The sequence below is a fragment of the Alligator mississippiensis genome, chromosome 1 (assembly GCF_030867095.1).
Source record: "Alligator mississippiensis isolate rAllMis1 chromosome 1, rAllMis1, whole genome shotgun sequence".
NCBI classification, from domain to species: Eukaryota; Metazoa; Chordata; order Crocodylia; family Alligatoridae; genus Alligator; species Alligator mississippiensis.
Window position 1 is genome coordinate 134,616,138 of NC_081824.1, and position 23,408 is coordinate 134,639,545.

The following is a 23,408-nucleotide window of genomic DNA, read 5'->3' on the forward strand; positions in this document are numbered from 1 at the left end:
TGTAAACAGTTATCTAAAAACATAGCTCAGTGTGCAGTGGCAACCAAAAGAGCCAATAAAATTCTGTACCTGGTTCCTGTGTTCAGATACCTGAGGAAACATGTCTTGCATTCAGAACCTTGTCTAATTTTATCACAGCTACATAGTTAGTCCAATAAAACATATCACCTTAAGAAGTCCTTGCTCCTCCAATAAAATGTTGGGCATCATTAAGAAGGGAATTGAAAACAAAACAGAGAACATCATCATGCCATTGTACAAATCCATGGTGCATACAAATTTTGAATTCTCTGTACAGTTGTGGTCTCTGCATCTCAAAAAGGATGTGGTAGCAATGGTGTAACTGGAGAGGTGATGTGGACAGCTGCTCTGAGTGCTGAGTTTGGCAGGGGGGGAGCAGCAGGAAGTGAAAACCTGAGGATGTTCAACACTTGAAAGTGTAAGTAAGGTGCTCCATCTAGGGAGAAACAACCTGCAACATACCTACAGACTTGGCAGTGCTACTCCTACCAGCACCGCAACCAAAAGAGACCTGGATGTCTTGACAGACCATACAGTGAACACGAGCCACCAATGCAATGCCATAGCCAGCAAAGCAAACAAAACACTGACATGCATCTACTGATGCATCTCAAACAAGACTAAAGATGTCATCCTCCCACTTTACTTGGCCTTGGTGAGACTGTAGCTGGAGTACTGCACCCAGTTCTGGGCACTGCACTTCAGGAAGGATGTGGAGAAGCTTGAGAGAGTCCAAAGGAGGGTTAGAAGTATGGAGAACGTACGGTACGGTTAGAAGTATGGAGAGCAGGCTATATGATGACAGGCTGAGAGACATGGGTCTGTTTAGCCTGGAAAAGAGACCTGTGCAGGATATAAGGGGAGAGAGACACAGGACAGTGAGGCACTCCCTACCTCCATTCTGGCACCCTCTACTTTAGGCAGCTTCCAGGGCTTGGGCCCCTGTGCCTGCCCATCATTAGAGTACTGGTAGGGGCTTGAAAAACTAGCCTGCCAGCTAAGGATAGCACAGAGTGCTGCGTGCAAAAAAGCGGCACAGCATGTTTAAAGGAAAGAGAGCAGGCGACTTTTAAATTGCTGACCACAAACTACTTTTTTTTCCAGAAAACTGGATTACAAATAATCCTGACTGTAAAATTACTAGTAAAATAAAATAGTTGACCTCAGTTCTTTTTTTCCCCTTTAGGGAGAAAAAAAAGCCTGGAACAGTGAAAGACATGCATTTCTGTTCACAAAGGAGCCCGATGTCACATCTGCACCAATCTGGATTTTCAAGTAAAATCAGTCCCATGCATTAAGGGTCAGTTTGTATGCTCACAGTCTCAGCAAATCAAGACAGAATAACATATCAGATAGCCATCTGTCTCTCCAAGACAGACCTGGTTGCCCTAATCATACACTTCTATTAGGTTGAACATAAAGCAAATGCAGAAAGGGGAAGCACTGCAATACAAATTTACAGAAAGAGAATGAGATTATACAGTAATCTATTTATTGAAGCTTTTCCATATTTATAAAAATGCCATAAAAGATAAGAGCCAAGAAATACGAGTACAAAGATCCTCAACAAAAAAAACCCCCATAGGGATAAGCCATGAGTGACTAAATTTAGATCTTCATAAAGGAGAGAACCCAGGGCAAAACTACCAATATTGATATTTATTATTAAAATAGCATTGGTCCTTAAACAGTTTGCCCTGCAAATTTTTATCTATTAGCATGAGAAATCAGGATTCGAGTCAACTACACACTTACTGAAATCTTATTTACAAAAAACAAAAACGAAAAACACAGACACTAGTCCTATTTTGCTGCAAACAGGAGAAGCAAACAGCAGCTGGCAGTTTCTCAGGAATTCCTTAGTTTGCTATTCCAGCTCAGTACTCAAGAAACCCTTGCACTCCACTCTTGCTCAGAGTCACTCCTTCTTCAGGCGCATTGCTCCAAGAGTTGCCAGCTACCTTTAACAGACTATTTTTTGTAGCTAGGGAGACCCCTCTGAGTTGTCGTGCTGCTTATTGCCTCAGCCTGTCGTTACCTTTGGCTGAAGGTTTTTAACTGCGTGAAAAGGCTTTATAGTTCCTCCCTTTGATTCTGAAACAGTGCTTGGCATATGACTGATTTTAATGAGGTAAGTGATTGTCTTTGGATATGAGACCTACAGGCTGGCCGACATTTGTGGCTTTCAATTTAACAGTGATTTAAAAAAATGTTGGTAATGGAGTGGAGATGATCCACTGGAGATCTTGCCTACGTAGGATAAAGTCCTTCATTAACTGTGCTTTTTCCTTTCGTAAACAGAACATTTGCAAGGTTTCTTTATCACTTTCTGTGTGATCCAAGAAAGGTGGGCAAAGATTTCTACCATTAACAGGCAATCTCCCTGTGGTTCTGTTCTGATCTGTTTTCTCTATTTAATTTAAAATCCCCCATCACAAGGGACTATATTTCTTTCTCCATATTTTCTCAAGCATCTTTGTCCTCATATTTTTTCTTGTCTGAATGGCATCTCTCACTAAATACTTGTAGCCTTTCACTCCTAATAACACAGATAAGAGAGGAGTTTCATATGGGCCCTATCACTCAGCTTTCCACCTTTTGGGGAGTACAGCATTTGTGTGTAACCTTTCACTGTGATTTATCATTTCACTCCCCATATTAACTCTGTTGGGAATATCTGTCAATTCCTCTTATCAAAAATCTTTAAAATCCGTGCTTGGTTAATGACCAAGGCAAAAGCTCTGGTGCATTCCTTAGTTTCTTCTCAGCTATAATATTGAAATGGCTTTCTTGCTGGTCCTATTGCATCTGTTCTATCTAAAATGCAATCCGTGTAATCATTTGACTGGTCTGATTTTTTTTTCTTTTTTATGCTTCATATTCTCCTTAAGGAACTCTTATTACTTGGGTCACAACTCTTGCATTTAAGATAAATACCTAGTTGTTCATATTTAAATCCATTGTGGGAGGGACCTTCTCTACATTGCAGTGCGGCCCTAAACCCTGACTGGTCTCTCGCGGTGCCAGAGGAGTGCAAATATTAAATAGCCTCAAATGCTCACTCTGGTTCTAAAGCACAATTGGTTTTAGCATCATTCTCCATCTGAAGTATAGCTGATACTGGCATGGACAACATTTCTAAAACCAGAATGAACTTATGAAACATTTACATACACACATTGTAGCTGTAATAAAAGAATTATGGTAATAGATTTACACAAAATGGATCCCGGAACCATCAACTTTTCTAGTCTTTCTCTTACCTCCTTAAACATCATGCCTCCCTTCTTCTCAACCTTTGTATATTAATCTCCCAGTCCCAAACAAATTCTACCTTGCTGGTCCTCATCCACAAGCGGACTCACACTTCCCACACTACCCTAGATGCCCAAACTCTTAGGCTATCAAACTTTATACTAAGCATCCTGCCTTATTTTTCCAGTCAGAGTTTATATTTGCTGGGGAGAAAAATCATTTTATAATGAACCCCAGAACCACACAGAGCTTTCTAGAACATGGCAAGGACAAACTGCACTACACTTGCCTTAGATGGGCCTTGTAAATATGTAGTAGACCATCTAACTACTCATCATCTTTATCTAAAAGCAGCCTGGCTGAAATTCAGGCCATATAAACCTAGGCTTACTGTAAGTTCTACTTTGCAGACTTAAGGGCCTCCAGGTGGGTAGCATTTCACCATATCCGATCATTTTAAAAACTAGGATTTCCTTATGTTCTGTCCCAAAATTCAATACCTCAAGATATTTGTACTGTTGATTCATTACATCAATGTTTAAAAAATCCAAGGCTCTCAAAGGTTGTATTTCTCAGTTATAACCTTATTGTGTTTCATTGGGTTATGAATAAGGCTATGATTTTGACATCGTAGTCAGGGAGGTCACAGGAATGGTGAACCTGAAGAAACTCTATGGCATTCATGACGCACCTTGGTGCTCAGTCAGAGGGAAAAACACGCTGTATTATGGCAGACAAAGTTCAGTTGAAGATGTTGGCCTATAAGAACGAATGGGCCTTCAAACTGCAACTCCCAGGAGAAATGCATCAAAGTAAAGTAATGCATTGCAAAATGCACTTGGTAAGGTTATTATTTAGCTGTTATAAGCATGTAGTGAACATGCATGGTAATCTTTCCATTAGTATTTCTTTCCTCCAACACCTCTCTCTCTCTCTCTTTCTCTCTCTCTCTCTCATGTGTGCACGCACACAGACACCCACACCCACACCCACACCCCCACACACACATTCACCTGTGAAATTTACTAAAAATTACCATGCCAACATCATAGCCTTAGTGATGACTTATGTATCAAAGGGTTCACTGGTGCCTGAGAAGCTGCTTTATCAAATCATCAGTGAAGTACAGCAAACCAAATTATAGAGCTCAGAGATGACAAGTACTTACAGCTTTCTCATCCTATCTTCAATGCCTATTCAGTCTAGTTTTAAATGCCTCCAAAAAAAAGACCAATCTTAACTCCTAAAATAATATAACAGTTATCATGCATACAGTGGATCATCTTCAGTACTGGCATCAAGCCCTTTCCCTCCCCTTTCCCACCCCCCCGCTCCTAGAATTGAACCAATCTGAGCTTTGTCTATCACTTGTCATATTGTCCTTGATGGCAATCCAAAGATTTCATCCATGGGCAGGTATCCTACAGTTAAAGGATTAAGTCATCACACATGATTTGTCCCTTGTGACAAAATGCAACCTGACATCATCCAGGAAACTGTAGCATAACATGTCAGACATACAAAGAGATAACACTTACTTTGCAGCAGGTATAAGAGAGTGCCGATGAAAGCTATAGAACATGCATCAAGGGAATCTTTTGCTGGTACAAATCCAGTGCCTTATTTGTAAGCACAAACCTTTTACAAAGATATTTTAGTATCACATACTTTGTTACAGAAATATTAGATTCTCTCTCTTTCCCTCTCAATTACAAGGTGGTACCACTTCATCTTATTTAACTATGTCAGATGTAGTGTGTAGGGTTAAACTCACCTCCATTTACCAGATGCATTAACAGTATTTTGAAGAGCTGATGCTCCTACATCCAACGGCTATGCAGAGACAAGGAACCAACAGTGACATTTTGTGTGTCACACCCTGGCTGAATATTTACTCCACGACTTTCATGTGAGAAGGTCAAGGTCAAAAGGCATTTATACACATACTTTTTCATTCAGCAACATGCTGGAGATCTGCTGCTTCTGAGCAGACTCAGTTAATCAAGCCTGCTCCACATATGATGTGCTGTTCCATGTGCAGTTGTATAAGTGGTGAAATGTAAGCCAGCATGCAGAAAATGTTGGTGGTGCGCTTTTGAACTAAAGCACCTCCAAGGAATTTTAGCTCAAAAGTGCAGTGCCACCATTTTCTCAGCGCTAACGTTCATTTTGCTGCTTATACAACTGTGAGCGTCACAGCGCCGGATGCTTTTCAAAGTACCTGGTGCTGCAGAATTTGCACTTGTAAAAATCCCAAAGACTCGCAGGCCTAGCAGACTATAAGGAGTGCTTATACATGAGTGCAAAGGCTGCTCTAAGGCAACTATGTTCTAGCAGCCTCCTGCATCTTGTGTATCAGTGTCCCTGTGCTTAAAAATGGCAGTGGGGGCTGTAGAACAAGCTTTAGTTCAAGCACCTCTGCCTCCAATTTTAAGCTTTGGGATTTCATAGACATTTGGGCTGGAAGGGACCCCAGAGGATCATCGAGTCCAGCCCCAAAAGGGCAACTACTAGGAGTGGTGCTCAAATCCACGTAGACATACATCCATTGGATCTTAAGTCCAGTAGCTTAACCACTTGGCCATCTTAGTGCTTTGCTTATATATTCTGGGATGCTGATACAGGAAACACAGCAGCATATTAATTATACTCTCAGAGCCACTCTAATTAAAATGCCACCCCTCCCCCTAGCCCCCACTCCTGGAGCACATGTAAAAGTGCCCAAGGTATTTATGGTTCAAGCATGCCTGTTTCTATAGCCAACAACACACAATAGAATAATATGGCTAGCCTCATATACAGCCTCTTGTGACTTCCTAACTTGAATGACCACATATCCAGTTCCAACTTAAGTGTACTGGGGATAACCTTTTGTGCAAATCCAGATCAGGGATCAAATTCATACCTCTGATATCAGAGTAAAACACCATAACGACACTGCTACCATTCCGCTCCCTGCCCTCAGTCTATGAAGCCATTTATAAAATTGTTATTAATGACTCCAATTACGCTCCAAAATATTTCATCTCACTTGTGTTTGGGATTAATTCATGGATCAGGTGATTCTGGAATTAACTATTCCACTTCAGGAGGACTTTTGAGATTTTGACATTTCTTTGCATTTGAAAATCTTTAAAATGTTTCATATATTGGGATTTTTTCAAAACACTCATTTGCAGGGCAAAAAGTTCTGTTTTTCACTTTGGGTATCCCTCTTTCTCTTTGGTCAAATGCCCTAGACCTCAGAAACCTTCTTGTTAAAAACTTCATTGAAATGATTGCACCTTTTTGATCCATTTACACAGAATATTTCAACAAAACTACATTTCACTGAAACTTGTCCAACTAGCTCTACTGGTAATAGCTAGTTTTTGAAAGCTTCAGACCCAAAGCCTTCAAAACGCTGTACATGTTAGCTATCTGGTGAGGGTTTTTCTAATTCCAAATATACTTGGACCAGGAGCAAGTATAATCAAGTGAGCAATAGAAGAAGACCAAAAAGGACAGGGGAGTGCAGTAATGCAGTAATGCAGCCTGCCACTTCAGCTGTGTCGCTCATGAGCTCCTGATGGGGGGCCTGGCTAGGGCCCATGCTTGCAAGTGACTCCAGAGCCCAGGAGGTGAGCATCACTGTCACTGCTTGTCACCTACTTTCTCCTGCAGCTGAATCCAGTGGGAAGGGGGAAAGAAAGGTGGGGGCAGGGGAGAAAAAGCAGCACTGTTCACACCCTAGACTTTGGAACTGCATGAAAGCAAAGGCTCTAGCCAGTGCCTGCCCCAGTCAGCTGGTGAACTCCAAGCTCATTACTCACATGGACCACAGGCAGGAGTCCTGCACTGATCAGGCAGGGAGCTCAGACCTCACTGCGCATGCATAGCACAGTCAACGGCAGGGGGATGCACCCCACTTACCCTGTTCCTGGATCTGCTATTGGAGAAGCATCATAAATCTTTAAAAAACCTGGTAAAACTTTATCGCTAGTTTCTATATCCACAAGGAGATAGAGAGTCTTACACAAGACGTGCAGTTGCTGTGGTAACATTACACTGCCCCTCTGGCGACTGCAGCAGCAAAGTGTCGACATATCACGCCTCAATGGTTTTACCATCCTCAGATGTGGAGAGGGATATGGGAATGTTATCACAAGTAATTCTCATTTGCTCTCGTGCAAAGACTCTCAGAGGATATAAAGCTTGAAGACTAGCCTTTCACTTTTTCTTACTAGAGGAAAAGATATGTGTTTCTCTTCCCTCTAAAGAAAGTTTACACCTTTATTTCTGAAATGCAGAGGAAGAAAGGCTTTGAATAATACATTCCTAGAGTGTTTGTGTTCAAGTGTCAGGGATGGCTGAACTCCTTTGAACCATGGAGCAGTTAGAAAACTGCACACCTGAAGTCAGCTATGAAATGGCTCTGCAGCAACAAAAAGTCACTGAAAAACACTAGGCACACCTCTGGGAACGAACCTTAACCACTGTCTCTTCTTTGATCTGGTTACAGAGCAATGGCCATTTGGACCAGGGATATGGAGGAAGACTTTTTCTGCTTTTGGTTAAGAAATTATTGGTGGGGAAATGTTTTTAAGAAAATAAAATTTATGATTAAAAATAGAAAGAAGTGCTTCAGTGCTGTGCCTGACTCTTGCTTAGTGGCCCCTGAGTAAAAATTATAGATATATTTTTGATGATCTTTAAGATAAAAATGGTGGGGATAAGCCACTTTGTTTGCAGGCTGTTGTTTTTTAACAGTGATGAGCTGCCAGTATTTTTAAATGGGTGCCTGTAAAATTTCCCCGTCTGCCTATGATAAGCAAAAAGATACACGGTGCATGTGCACACACACACTTGCATTTATAAAAATGCAAGGACAAAGGACTGGGAGAACTATTGTATCTCTTCTAATTTAAAGGTGACAAAATCCTTCAGCAAATGAGCATGTATTTTCCAATATGCTCAGCTCTGAACAGATTCCAATCAGGCAACAAAATGAAGTAGACATATTTCCAAAGGTTCCCAGCACCCAACAGCTCTTGTTCTCAGTGACAGCTGCTGGACACCAAGTACTTTTGAAAATACAGCATCCAGCTTCCAGCCTGGGAGCATTTATACCATATGGGAGCTTGTGTCCTGTGATAATGCTGCCTATGTCTTGCACCAGATGGAAAATTGAACAAATTGTAATTGGCTACATTCATTGAACAGCCGTAGCAGAAATGGGAAACAGAAATGCAAGGTAATCATAATAAAAACCTGCAGATAAAAGTTTGTTCAGCAGCATTCTCAGAACATATGTGACACTACAACATTTGTGTGAAACAGAAAAGGCCAGATATGTGGGTAGTCTACAAAAAGTCCCTGGGATCTTGTAGGATGAAAGATGATGAACTATGCATGTCAGACATTATACCCTAATACCTTCAATTTCCTGTTGTGCCTTATTAAAACTGTCAAGGGGTCTACAGTACAACCATAATGAATAGTATTACAGACTAGGAGCAGCTGTGTCTATTTCCTCTTCCCAGAGGGTTTATTTGTTATGCTAACGGAAGTTGATAGCATAGAGAGTAAAGATTCAGTTTATGAACTTTGTCTCTAAACTAGACTTCTTCATGACTGACAAAAAAGTGATCCCACTCTACATAATCAAATGCTTTTTCTGCTTCTGTTGAGATTTTAACATTTACTTGTTTTGATTACAGACATTAAATTAAATCATCAGTTTGAATTTTGAGGAGTTAAAAATCCCACTATAAAACACTGCTTATCTTATTGAATTATGATAGATGATATTTCTTCAAGTCTACTGGCCAAGACCTAAGGCCCCAATCTTAGCAACCCTTCAGCATACACTATGGTGGATATAAGTAACCATGCTGAATTCAGCTTGACATAGATTCTGTTGCTGACTGTCACATTTCAAATTTCCTTTTCAGTTGAATATAAACATTTGTTTACATTTGAAATTTTGTTTAAAGAGCAAGGTTTAAAAGAGTTATCATGAATGAATGACAGAATTTTTAATGGAACAGTGTTAAAGAAAGCAGAATAATCCTTTCTACTTTGAAAGTTATTTAGGAAATTGTTACTAACATTTTTGGGAGCAAAAAATAACTACATTTTCATTTTCTTCTCACTACCTTATGTCCTATATACAATAATACATTCTGTGCTTCCTCATTCACATTTCATAAAAGCCTACTAGTTCTTAGCTCATGTATTTTCTGTTAACATATAGTTACTGTTATAGAGTTTGTGGGCATGCCTACACATGCAATTAATGTGAAGCAATAAACTTCAGAGTTTATTGCTCTGCAGTTTATTGTTCCTGGGTGCGCTGTTTAAATGTGTGCCTGGGAGGCATAAATTCCTGAGCAATATACTCCAGAGTATATTGCCATATGAACATGCACCCAGGACTGCAGCAGGTTTTGCTGGGTTGAAGTAGCCCCGACTGGCAGAGAGTCCAGGGCATCAGCCTACCAGCCTGGGGTAGCTCCTCTGATTCAACATGCAGTGGAGGAGAGGCTGGCTGGGGCATGAGGGTGCTTCAGTGCAGGGATAGCCAGCAAACAGTCCCTGCACTGAGGTACTCTCATGCCCCAGCCAACCAGGGCAGCATCTACATGTGCATTGCTGTAGAGTTTTTTACTCTGCAGCAGGATAGTACTTGTATTTAGAAGTAAATTAGTGTACTCCAACCTAATAGGGGCTCATGTGTACACACCTGAAATGTTTACTGCACAACTATTTAGTCTACTGCACAATAATCATTTCATGTAGACATGCCCTGTGACATCTAAATTTTTAATCCCTTGGAATGGAGTAATAAACTTTAAAAATACTGTTGTAGAAACTCTCATCAGTTACCATTGTCTTTGTGACTGATTATTAAAGAACAAAGGAAAGGCCCATTTTATGAATCCTAAGGGCCTTTGTGGAAAGCAGTGCTGGATTTTTTACTCTAGTAAGATTTACTAAAGCTATTTGCTGAGACAGTAATTTTCCACTTCCCTTGTTTGAGAAGCTTGTCTTGACAATTATTTCCCACTAACTTTGTCTCATCTAACAATAACCAGGAAGTTGGTTCCACAGTTATCTAAAATATTGGTGTTTCTTCTTTTCCTAATATGAACTTTTAACTAAATCCCTTCCCGTCTTCAACCGAAATTCTGGAGCATAATTCTTGTGTCTAGAGCAGAAAAGTAATTAGAAATCTTGGAGTTTCCCCATACCACCCACAGGTTTCTCAGTTAATTTTTAACAGTAAAGAATGCATTTTCATTTCTGTGATACGACACCTTTACACTTAGAAAAGCCAAAAAAATCTGTAATCTTGCCTCGTTTCTTCCTAACGGAGAAGTTGGATTAAAATTCTGCTGAGATTAATCTGAAATGCATCCCATGAGAATTATCTCTGCTTTGATCCCTCATTAAAACTATATTTAGAAATTAAATATAAAATGAGGAAAAGAAAAACAAACAACTCAACAACAGTGTAAGAGGAGCAATAGAAAAAACTTAAACTTGAACCAGACACAAGCCAGTCTTCAACAACAGTAATAGCAGAATAGCAGCATATAAACCCCAAATTTCAGTCAAATGACCACAAAAAGGACTGAGTCTCAGAAGCTCTTATGCAGTTGTAGCCTACCGTTGTCTTTTATTTAAAGTTATTCAGGAAAGGAAGGGGGAAAATGTGCATTTCTCCTCCTTTTACTGGTTATAGATTACTTCAAATGCCTTCTTTTTTAAATGGTGGTATGTGTGCACGTGCACATACGCATGTGGATTGGAGGCAGCTGCCTGTTTTTCACACCTTAAAAGATGGAATGGCAAGTGTTGCCTTCCCTGGTTGTGCTAGAAGACTCCTTGAAGGATCAGGAAGTGCCCTGACCCTACTTTCACTTTCACCAATGTAAATCAAGAGTAACTCATTTGACCTCAAGATGGAATTGACAGAAGTGTAGTGTTGGGAGTGCTCTGGGCCTTCTATTACAGCCTCAACTCAGGGAGACATTTCACAGTGAAAGCTTTCCCCACACACATTTCAGAAGTTGAAGATAAATCACCTTTAACAAAACCAAGTGAAGTGGGGCTTAGCTAGGATTCACTATAGTGGTCTTTACCACAGTTGCCAAATTTATGGACAGTCAGTAAAAATTCAGGCTAAAAATACCTGTCCATAAAGCCCAGAAATAAACTTAAGTCAGTAAAAATGATCAAGCTCTGGCTGCTTCCCTCCCCCCATTCCCCCACCAGGTCCCTCTTAGAAAGAACCTGGACACCCAGCATTTCACTGAAGCACAGAGAGTGCAGAACAGCACCAGCTGGTATCTAAGCGGGAAGACCCAATTTCCCTATATTCATGTGTTGTAATACTACTGGATTATAGGTAGGCTTTTTTGAGGATCCATGCTGGAATGGGGGAAGTAGGGCCAGTGAGGGTAAGGCTGGGGGATGGACTAGGGGGAGGAGAGGACAGCATGGTGCAAAGTGCAGTTGAGAATGTCAGGGTGAGGGGTGAGTAGGGGGCCCCTGTGGTGGGGGCAGCAGGGTATAAAACCACTGCTGCAGTCATGCAGGACTGCCAACTCAATTTTTTTTTACTGACAGTAAAGACACATATCAGTAAAAAAAAAAAACCTGTCTGTCAGTAAAGAGTGTGCAGATTGTAAATAAAAAAAATCTTAGGATGGCAACTCTAATCTCTTCACAAAGGTGAATTTCACCATATGTGCCAAAGTTGTCACCCAGCCAGGTGAGTCATGGGCAGAAGTAGATTTGCCTTCTAATATAGACTGATGCCATCTCCCCAAGTTCCCCAACCTGTAAAATATACATGTTATGCCCTTGCTGCACATATCCTTTCCTAGGTATCAAATGAGCAGAAAGTGTGATACAGAGGTCCCAGTTTGTGCTTAGCATTGATGGGGAGAGGGAAAAATTAACTTCCAAGGAAGGCTTTAACTTTTACCCTTGAAATTCCCAAGTGTCCTCCAAGTTATAAATCATAAATTGTGTCACAACAAGGGAAGACATTAACTACAGGATGTATCATTCTCTTCAGCACAGCTAGCACTGGTTGCCAAAATATTGTCCTATTAATGAATGTAATTCCCTTTTCACATTCCCTGTTCTTATTGCAGGAATATAAAGCCAGCAATACCTCTACGATGTATGAATTTGCTGTTGCAGCTGCTATAATCAAGTCTGTCATGAACTCTCTGCCTCTTAGTTCAGAGAGCAAGATTCTACTATCACACCGCTATGGCACTTCTAAATGGCCAAATATAATTGGGTTCAGTAAAGTTCAAAGCTATGCTCTAGCTTCCTCATATCAAAGACCATTGATTCAGAAGTGCATTGAAATGCAGGAGGGTGTTAAGAAAGTTGTGAACAGAGCACATTTAGAACAGCCCTGTTTGATTCCAGGACCCAGTATACATGGAGTTTTTTGGTTAAGCTTTTAAGAAATCAGGTGTGGTCCCCTGGAGAAGGTTTTATCCTTTCCTATAATTGCTGCAAAAATATCTCATTCTTGCTAATGTACTTTGCCTATTTCATGGCTGATACTTGAGACTCATTTACATTTTTTTAAATGTCAAGGCTTTCTCAGGAGATTGTTCATTCATTATATTTATTTTCTTGGACGTAATTTAACAAACCTTCCCTGAAGAATTTTCAGCTATTAACTTTGCCGAACAGTAGCTCAAGTGAGAGCTAAAGGCAAATGGTCCAAAAGAAAGTAATGGGCCAATGCACCTCCAGAGGATTCATCTGCCCCAAAACTCATTTTAATAATTCTTCCCCACATAGTGGGGGAAAAAAGAAAAAAGAAACTGAAGTGCTGGTTGTTACTATGAAATAGCAATTCCCTCACAGTTGAATGTTTGGCAATACCAGTTCTTCAGCCTTTTGTGGTCAGAAGTCTCAGGTCCTGATTCCTAGTTCAGTGTCAGTACCTTCCTTACAATCAGTTGCATGCCTAAATCCACCATGGACCTTAGGGTGCTCTAATAACTCTTTTGCAGCATTAAGAGGGGAGTGTCATGAGCACCATGCTTGACTACAGCTCAAAGATCAGTGGCTGCACTGTTGCAATGGAGATCTGATTGCTACTGCTTCTGAACTCTGAATTTTGGTCCCCCTAAACCAAAATTTTAGTCTAATACAGCAAGATAACTAACCTCATTGTGTACTGTGTTTCTAAATGAATCCAATTATAGTGCTAGTCATTTTGTGAGATGTAAATGAGCAAAAGAGGTTAATTAGGGTCTATATTGGGTTCATATAGTTCCACATATGCACATGAAAAGTTTAATCTTTGTCTTTTCAATATTCTATTGTTTATGAAGAACAGAGAAATATGGAACTGGAAGTAGCCACCTGGACCATCAAAACCATTCCCCTGAAACTGGAACTAACACTATAATGGACATTAGACCCAGATTGGCCTACAAGAGCATTCCTTCCACATACCCACTTCCCTGGGCACCAGAAACACCCTATAATAGACTTACAAGTTTTTGTACAGGAGACCCAATACTAAAATTCAGGGAATGTGTTAATGCAGTGGTGCTCAACTTATCCAGAACCCCTGGGCTGGTTGAGTGACACCTTGGGATGGATTTGGAGTATGGGACCACATGATGTGGTCTGCAGAGCTGAAATTTGGTGGCAGAATAGTAAGTGGTGTCACTCCTGAAACCATAATGGCCACCTCTCCTCCCACCATTAAATTTCCAGTTCAATGGGCAGCCTCCCAGGCCAGAAAACATGGCTCTGACCTCTGGATCCAGACCAGAGGCAGGCAATAATTTTTTGGTGAAGGGGTGCTGAAGTTTTGGTGAGCTGTTGAGGACCACATGGGTAGTCCCGCCCCTTGGCAGTTGCCCTGCTCCCAGGTCACTCTCTTGGGACTGAAAGTCCCACCCTCTAACCCCTGACCTTTGCTACTGGAATGCTCTCCATTTGCCCCCCAGAAATATTCCTTTTGGGAGGGGGGGCGATCCATCCTAGAACGAGAAAAAACCCAAATCATACACTAAAAGTCAAACACCCATTATAACATATTTTAATTCTATTACAAAAAATAATTTTGTCATGAATTGTGTTTGCGTAGTGTATATAGAGGTGATTGGATAATAACTCAAAAATAAATTCTTAATTTTATATATTGTGGGGAGACAGGTTGTGTGATGTGTGCGTGTGGTGTGAGTGTGTGTCCATGTGTGGTGTGTGTGGTATGTGTATGTGGTGGAGGGTGAAAGGAGGTGGGTGGGTGTGTGGTAGAATGTGGAGGTGTGTGCAGAGGCATAGGATATGTTGGGGGACTGTGTATATATGGGGGAGTTGTGGAGGCATGGTGAGGGGGGGGCCCCCACATTACTCAAATGGTGCAGCAGCAGGCGTGGCACTCAGGGCACAGGTGCCTGGCATGGTATGGCTCTGGCCAGCACTGTGCATTGCAGTGCAGGGTGCAGCCTCCACTTGGCTACCTGTATCACCAGCGCTCCCCACCACTCATATGCAGCCCCTGCACTCACACAGCAGGGAGAGAAGCCCCATGTGCTGGAGCCAGGTGCCATCCTTGTTGGGCCTGTGCAGCACAGAAGAAAAGCTTCAGGCATTGGAGCTGGCTGCCTTCCCTCCCCCACAGGGGAAGGTACCTGGGACTTCCCTTCCCTGCAGTGCAGCCCCTGCACGGAAGGCAGCAGGCTTCAGTGCCTCAGGCTTCTCTCTGGTGCTGCACAGCCCCAGCAGAGAAGGCACCCGGCTGCAGCATGTTGGGCTTCCCTCCCTGCTATGCAAATGAAGGGGCTGCACATGAGTGACGGGAAGCGTCAGTGATACAGGCAGCTGAGCAGAGGCTGCGCCCCTCACTGCGATATGCAGTGTTGGCCATGTAAGGAGTGACCTAGAAACTACTACTCAGAGACGAAGCAGAAGAGAATGTTATGTGATGAATGCCCATTTGCGATAATAAATAGGAGACAGTCCTAGATAAAGGGGGCTTGAAAACAAAAGCAAGAAACAAAGTACTGGGTTAAAGGGCTCATTAAAATACTAAAAATCACGCCCCTAGGTGGGGAAAAAGTATGCTAATGAAACATACATGTATGTAAATGAGATACATGGCTAAAACACAGGTATAGAGACATGCTCAGTAAAGAACTCCTTGCGTCACTCCTTTATAACCAATCAGCAAACAAGGATGCTTATAAAGGCTCAAAAACTCCTGTATAAAAAATGCTTAGAAATAGTAATCTGGTGTGCTTGTTACGTGAAATATTCCGTTCGCACCTTTTATTGCTAGCAATAAACCTTCTTCATACTTTCACCCCTGGTATCTTTATTGGCCTTTGCATACCGGGCACGATCCCAGACTTGAGCTGGGGCTCAACAGTTTTGGCACCCCAGATGGGACTGCCTTAGATAAGGCTTTGCCCGGACTATATGATGACCAGAGAACCGCTCTTCTGGAATGAATGTCAGGCGCGCCCCAGGATTTCTTTTCCCGGTGAGACTTTTGCTTCAGGGGGAGCTGGATCGCTGAGGTGGCAGTAGCCTAACGATCCAACGCCATAGAGTGAAAGTACCAGTAACAGGCACTGAGAGGGTAGAAAGGGCATAAGGCCTACCGTCAGTACGCCTGCCTGGGATTATCTCTGTGAGTATTCTGTCTGGCCCGAGTCCAAGATCAGTGATTTTTCCCCTGTGAGGACGAGAACTAAAAACAGATCCCTGGATCCCAGGTAAGTCGAACGGTTAGAACCGGGAAGGCAGCCCTGAGATGGGTGCTATTAACAGTAAGGTTAGGAAATGTACCTCCCTCTCTTGTGTATTGGGACATTGGGCAGAGTTCGGTGGGGATCCTATGACTAAGAAGAAAGCTAAATTCTTGAAACTGCGTGGCCACGCTATAAGCTAGATGATCAAGAACATTGGTCTCCGGAGGGAAGTATTAATTATAATACCATCTTACAATTGATTTTGTTCTGCCGGCAGAATGGTAAATGGGAGGAATTGATGTATGTGCAAGCGTTTATGTCTCTCTGTAGAGATAGAAAGGTTTTGGAGGAATGTGGATTGGGGGAGGGGGTTGGGATCTGTGAGATGGCAGTGGCTCGACCAACTGCAAATCCTGTCCTGGAATGTCCGGAGCTGGAGGCTCCATTCCCTTTGCCACCTCTACCTTATCCTCTTCCTCTTCCCCCTCCTCCTCCTCCTCATTCATCTGATTCCTCGTTGGCATCCGCTCTTCCTGCTTCCTCCCCCCCCCCGAGGCGGAGGTTGAGAACACTCCCCGACCCAGGAATCTGGAACAGCACCAACCATGGCCGTCAGGTGCTTGACAATCTCCAGAATCTCTGACTTCTCCTGATATAACCCCGGGAGGTGGGTGGAGAGTACAGTTAGGAGCAGACTCCGGGGTTAAGGGAAAACATCACAGGGAATCTGATCCTGGCCGTGGGAAGGGAAATGGGGTATTTCCCCTAAGAGAACAAGTGGTACCCGGGCCCCTCGAAGATGATGATGAGCCAACCTACCATCAAACCTTTGTGCACGTTGCTTTCACTACCTCAGATTTGTATAACTGGCGGAACAATAACCCCAGCTTGAGAGAGGATCCTGAAAAGGTACAAAACCTGTTTGAAACTATTTTCAAAACCCATAACCCAACCTGGGCAGAAGTTCAGTCTCTTTTAGATGTCCTGTTGACACCAGAGGAAAGAAGGATGGTAGTAAACAAAGCCCGTGAGTACGTGGAAAAGGAAATTACCGCAGGGCACCTGCAAGGAAATAGGGACAATCATGTCCCCACCCAGGAGCCAGATTGGAACCCAGACCAAGATATGACCTCCATCCGCGCCTATCGAGAATATATCCTCCGAGGATTGAGAGATGCTGTGAAAAAACCTCAGAATCTCAGTAAGGTGTATGAGGTTCGACAGGAGATGAATGAGACCCCGAGTGCCTTCTTGGAAAGAATTTACACTACTTTCAGACAATACACTCGCGAGGACCCGGAGGATGCATCGAACGCTTGCATGGTAAATATGATCTTCATAGGTCAGAGTGCACCAGACATTAGGAAGAAATTGCAGAAGACAGACGGAGCAACAGGTATGCCTATTTCCCAACTAGTAGACATTGCTTACCAAGTATTTACTAACCGAGAAAGTGTTCAGGAAAAGAAACAGGACAAGAAAGAGGAGAGAAAGATAAAAATGCAGGCAGCCCTAGTGGCAGCTGCAATCACGGGAAGACCCAGAAATGAGGGATCCCGGAGACAGCCTCAGAGGCGGGGTCCATTAGAGAAAGATCAGTGTGCCTTTTGCAAACAAAAGGGACACTGGAAGAGGGAATGCCCCAATCGGAAAGTAGGTGAAGGTGAAAAGAAAAGAGAGGAGAACAGTGGACTGTTTGCTTTTGGAGGGGATTCAGACTGAAGGGGACCGGAGGCCCGGGAGGGAAAGATAACCCAGATCCCGGTGTCCCCTGACGAGCCTCTGGTTAAAATGCAACTAGGGGACAGAGATGAATTGGTAGAATTTCTCGTCGATACAGGTGCTACTCATTCCGTCTTAACTCAAAAACTGAAACCTTTAAGTAAAAAGACTGTGCCGGTGGTAGGGGTCACAGGGAAGGCAGTAACACGACCCTTCCTACAGCCAATGACTAATCTTGGGCAGGCCAAAGTCACCCATCAATTCTTGTATATGCCAAACTGCCTGTTCCTCTTTTAGGGAGAGACCTCCTCTGTAAACTACAAGCTACGTTGTCATTTCAGGATGGGCAAATGTTCCTAACGGTGCCTCCTAAAAAGGGGTGGCATTTGCAGGCTTGCCTTCTCGGCCTTCTCCAAGAAGAAAGTACACCGGATATTCCTCAAACCCTGCTCGATGCTGTTGTTCCATGGGTATGGGCAGGTCACTGACCCGGGAAGGCTAAAAATGCTGACCCTGTAAAGATTCAACTTTTGCCAGAGGCCCAGCCTCCATGCGTGAAACAATATCCAATGCGGATGGAAGCCAGGAAAGGACTGAAGCCGTTAGTTGAACCGTTCCTGGAGTATGGCCTTCTCCGTGAATGCACATCAGCTTTTAACACACCCATCTTGCCCATGAAGAAGCCTAAGAGTGACAAATATCATTTTGTTCAAGACCTGAGAGCTGTAAATAAAGTGGTCGTGAGTATACACCCAATTGTCCCCAACCCATACACCCTGCTGTCTGCCTTAAACCCAGCCCATAACTGGTTTACGGTTATTGATTTAAAAGATACTTTCTTCTGTATACTGGTAGAAAAGCAATCTCAGGAAATATTTGCATTTGAATGGAAAAACCCAGATACTAGCATTAAGACTTAGTTTTGCTGGACTGTCTTACCCCAAGGGTTTAAAAACAGCCCAACCCTATTCGGCACTGCGTTAAGCAAGGATTTACATAGGCTAAAACTGCCACTGTTCTGTGCCCTTCTTGCAAAAGTGGTGGCTTTTAACAGCCACCACTGAAGCAAGTTGCCTGGAAGGAACAATCTGCCTCCTTAATTTTCTGGGACAGGAAGGATACCGAGTATCCAGAAGTAAGATACAACCGATGTCCCAGAAGGTAACATGTTTGGGATTTAAACTACAGCCTGGTCAGAGAGCCCTGTTGCCTAAAAGAAAAGAAGCTATATGCCGGCTAGCACCCCCAAAAATGAAGAAGCAACTACGGGGCTTCTTAGGTACAGTAGGTTTTTGCAGAATTTGGATTCCAAATTTTGGGGTTATTGCAAAACCTCTGTATGGAGCTACACAAGGTGATGAAAAGGTGCTCGAATGGACTGAAGAGTGTGAGCAAGCATTCTGCCAGTTAAAGCAGGCTCTTATTGAAGCACCCGCCTTAGGACTACCAGACATGAGTAAGCCTTTTTCCCTTTTTGGACATGACCAAAGGGGGGTGGCTGTGGGGGTATTAACACAGAAATTAGATAGCTGGCAACGAACAGTGGCATATTTTTCTAAGCAATTAGACCTTGTGTCATCTGGATGGCCTGCTTGTCTCCGGGCCGTTGCTGCCACCTGTCTGCTAATACAAGAAGCTGAAAAGTTAACCCTAGGCCATAAAATGACTGTATATGTGCCTCACACAGTGCTTACAGTCCTGGAGCAGAAAGGAAGAAACTGGTTAACCCCGGGACGAATGGCTCGATATCAGGCCATCCTCCTAGATAAGCCTGAAATAAAATTGGCCATTTCTCGCACTGTAAATCCAGCAACACTGTTGCCATCTATGGCTGACACACCAGATCTTGTACATGATTGCCTGCAAACATTGGAAGCTGTTTACTCCTCAAGACCAAACCTGAGAGATCGACCCCTTGACAATGCTGAACTGGAATTCTACACGGATGGCAGCTCGAGTATGGAGAATGGAATTCGAAAATCCAGATAGGCTATCATGACTACACAGAATGTGATAGAAGCAGGACCTTTAAACCCATCTGTTTCAGCTGAAAAGGCTGAACTCATTGCTATGACTCGGGCTTTGCAATTGGCAGCCAACAAAACTGTCAATATTTATACTGACTCTAAATATGTTTTCCTTGTTTTACATGCTCACGGAGCACTGTGGAAAGAGCGGGGCCTACTTGATGCTAAAGGAGCAAGCATTAAGCATAGCAAGCAAATAAAAGTTCTCCTCGAGGCAGTCTGGGAACCGAAGGAGATAGCGGTAATGCATTATAAGGCACATCAGAAAGGAAACGACCCCTCCACAAAAGGTAATCGATTTGCTGATGCTACAGCAAAGAGAGCAGCTAAAAGACCTCAGACAGACTTACTGCCCAAAGTAAATAATCTGTTACCTCTCCTCCCAGACCTATACCAGCCTGTGACACCACAGTATGGGGAAAGAGACAAACAATTGATAAAAGAGTTTCAAGCAAAGAAGGGGGAGCACGGGTGGTTAGTAGCAAAGGATGGCCACATTATCATCCCAGCTGCCTGGGTTCATGCGGTAGTAAAGAGCACTCATCATGGCACCCACTACGGACCCAGGGCCCTGGTAAAATGGATCAGTCACTATGTAACTGGAGTGGGATTAAAAGAGGCTGCCAAGAAGATATCAGAGACATGTGAGGTCTGCCAGAGAAATAACCCAAAAGGAGGGAAAAAAGAAACTTCAGGACATCAGAGAATAGGCAATGGGCCAGGAGAAGAATGGCAGGTGGATTTTACCGAGTTGCCCCGGCAACAAGGGATGAGATATCTCCTTGTCTTTGTGGACACTTTCTCTAATTGCGTTGAGTGCTTCCCATGTCGGACTGCTCAAGCCCGAGAGGTAGTCAAGGCGCTCCTACGAGAAATCATACCGCGTTTCGGACTTCCAAAAGGAATAGGGTCAGACAATGGCCCACATTTCATTGCACAAATTACTCAGAAGGTTTCTAAGTTCCTGGGAATCAGCTGGCATTTACACACCCCTTGGCAACCCCAGTCCAGTGGAAAGGTGGAAAAAGACACCTTGCAAAGATTTGCCAAGAAGCTCGACTCAAATGGCCAGAGGCCCTACCCTTGGCCCTGTTACGAGTAAGGGTTGCACCACATTCTAAATTGGGATTAAGCCCGTTTGAGATAATGTATGGTAAGCCTTACCCTCTGAGTCTGCCCATGGGTACTGAACAACAGTTACATGTTTTAGGAGAGGGAATGATTAAAAAATATGTATGGTCCTTGGTTTCTGTTTTGTCTTCCATCCATCAGCAGGTATGGGATTTGCTGCAGTCACAGGATCAGTCTCCTGCCCCGGAAAACCGACTATTACCTGGGAGTTACGCCCTTGTAAAAGACTGGAACGAAGAACCACTTCGAGCCAGATGAAAGGGCCCATATAGGGTGCTTTTGACGACCCCGACGGCAGCAAAGCTCGAAGGAATCAAGACTTGGATACATTCCAGTCACCTAAAGCCGGTAGCTGGACCAGAACAAGAAAGAACCCCTGCAGACTCCGGGACTGGAGGCAAAAAACAGTGAAAGGTGGAGCCAATAAGAGACTTAAAATTCCTATTCAGAAAAAAAGAACTTTAAATAATTTGTCAATATTTGATCAAGTTTTACAGCCCTTATCATGAAATTGGTCAAGGTTTTATTGTGGGGCGTCCTGATCTGTCCATTCCTTCTCGTAGGAGGGAAAAACCTTTTACAACAAAAATTTGACGCTCAGGAAAATGTCTGGATTTATCTGGCCCGGGAAATTTTAAATAAAATGGACTTCTGCTTAGCGGGAGGGATCAATGCTCACCTGGTTTTTACCTCATGCTTAATCGCAGTACCAACCCCTTTTCAAATTTTACAAAATTATACTATGCTGAAAGATGTAAATAAGAAAAGTACATATCAGGATATATATAAGTGGGGGACTATTGTAAAAGAGAAAAGCAAAAACATGTTTTCCGTACAGGTTCAGGCAACAGCTAATGCTTCCGAATATTTCCTAATGGTTAATTGTACTGGTAATTGCCTTAAATTGAACCAAGGTAAAAATGTCCTCTGTAATAAGACCAGTCAAATATCCTATGCATACGCACATACCATCCTTCCTCGAGGATGGTTTCTAGCCTGCGGGAGAATAATATATTCATACCTCCCAGCAAACACTACTGGAGGACCATGCACCATTGCCCGGGTAACTGCAGCCCTTCCAAGAAAATCTGACCTAATGCACACTGAACAAACCCCTCTCAGTGGGAGGTATAAGAGGGCATACACTACTCTCACTGCTGATTGCGATGAGAATGATTCCCCTGGACTATTATCTAAGGCTAAATACATAGCATTAGCTGCATCTATGGTGGGGGTTCCGGGTCTCGCTGTAAGTAATAGCAGAAATCTTAATGCACTGGCCTGTGTTCTAGCAAAAGGACTTAATGCTACATCTCGAGCTCTTTCAGCCCTGAATGCTGAACAAAAACAATTAAGGGACGCTGTCTTAGAGAATAGAGCCGCTATTAATTATCTCTTATTACGACACAATCTTGGGTGTGAAACTTTAAAAGAAATATGTTGTTTCAACCTCACCGATAATTCTGTACTAATTGAAGACAAAATTGGTGCGCTACAACAATTGGCACAGATGTTAAAAAAATCATCTGGCTTAGACTTTTCCTGGTTAAATTCCTGGCTTCCCAATTTTAGATGGTTGAGACAGTTATTTAATATGGTTGTCTTGTTTTATGTTATAGGGATTATGGTTTGTTGCTGTATCCAATGTTTATCTGTTTTTATATCTATCTTCAGGCCTAAAGTGAATCAAATGATTTTACAAACAAAGAAAGCTGATGATACTAGATTTGTGTTAAGCCAAATTAAATGGAGCAATCATAATAATAATTAAAAATGCTCCAGAGGGGGGAATGTAAGGAGTGACCTAGAAACCACTACTCAGAGACGAAGCAGAAGAGAATGTTATGTGACGAATGCCCATCTGCGATAATAAATAGGAGACAGTCCTAGATAAAGGGGGCTTGAAAACAAAAGCAAGAAACAAAGTACTGGGTTAAAGGTCTCATTAAAATACTAAAAATCACACCCTTAGGTGGGGAAAAAGTATGCTAATGAAACATACATGTATGTAAATGAGATACATGGCTAAAACACGGGTATAGAGACATGCTCAGTAAAGAACTCCTTGCATCACTCCTTTATAACCAATCAGCAAACAAGGATGCTTATAAAGGCTCAAAAACTCCTGTATAAAAAATGCTTAGAAATAGTAATCTGGTGTGCTTGTTACATGAAATATTCCGCTTGCACCTTTTATTGCTAGCAATAAACCTTCTTTATACTTTCACCCCTGGTATCTTTATTAGTCTTTGCATACCGGGCACGATCCCAGACTTAAGCTGGGGCTCAACAGCCAGAGCCACACCTGGGTCCTGAGTGCCCCGCCTGCTGCTGCTGCCACTGCCTACTAGGGCTGCACGCCATGGAGAGTTTGTGGAGCAGGGGGTCCCCATTCCCACCACACTCCCTTATACCCACCAGACACACTCTGGGCTCCCTCCCGGAGCCTACTGAAGCTCTGCACTCCATGCTGCTCCTGCCCCTGTGCCCCTGAGCTTGGGCTCTGTGCTGCCACCAATCA

General features: G+C 42.9%; 1 protein-coding gene and 1 long non-coding RNA gene across 4 annotated transcripts in view; one reads left to right on the forward strand and one right to left on the reverse strand.

Moving 5' to 3' along the window:
- Nucleotides 1–7,828, reverse strand: part of LOC132243841 (uncharacterized) — a 51,741-nt gene extending 43,913 nt beyond the window's left edge. Inside the window, exon 1 of one of the 2 annotated variants that reach the window (XR_009455415.1) lies at nucleotides 7,189–7,828. This is a non-coding gene — a long non-coding RNA (uncharacterized LOC132243841). Of the gene's footprint in view, nucleotides 1–5,050; nucleotides 5,370–7,188 lie in introns of those variants that run through there. The other variant, XR_009455416.1, reaches the window with a different exon arrangement.
- LOC132243838 (syncytin-B-like) lies at nucleotides 1,921–23,114 on the forward strand. Of its 2 annotated transcripts, none has more exons than XM_059714339.1 (2): nucleotides 1,921–2,152; nucleotides 21,029–23,114. In XM_059714339.1, exon 2 carries the CDS (start codon nucleotides 21,393–21,395, stop codon nucleotides 22,656–22,658), a length of 1,266 nt encoding a protein of 421 aa, XP_059570322.1. In that variant the 5' UTR covers nucleotides 1,921–2,152; nucleotides 21,029–21,392; the 3' UTR covers nucleotides 22,659–23,114. The 2 variants fall into 2 exon arrangements, with proteins under 2 accessions (XP_059570322.1, XP_059570329.1); XM_059714346.1 differs by having other exon boundaries at nucleotides 21,032–23,114.
- The last annotated feature ends 294 nt before the right edge of the window (nucleotides 23,115–23,408 follow it).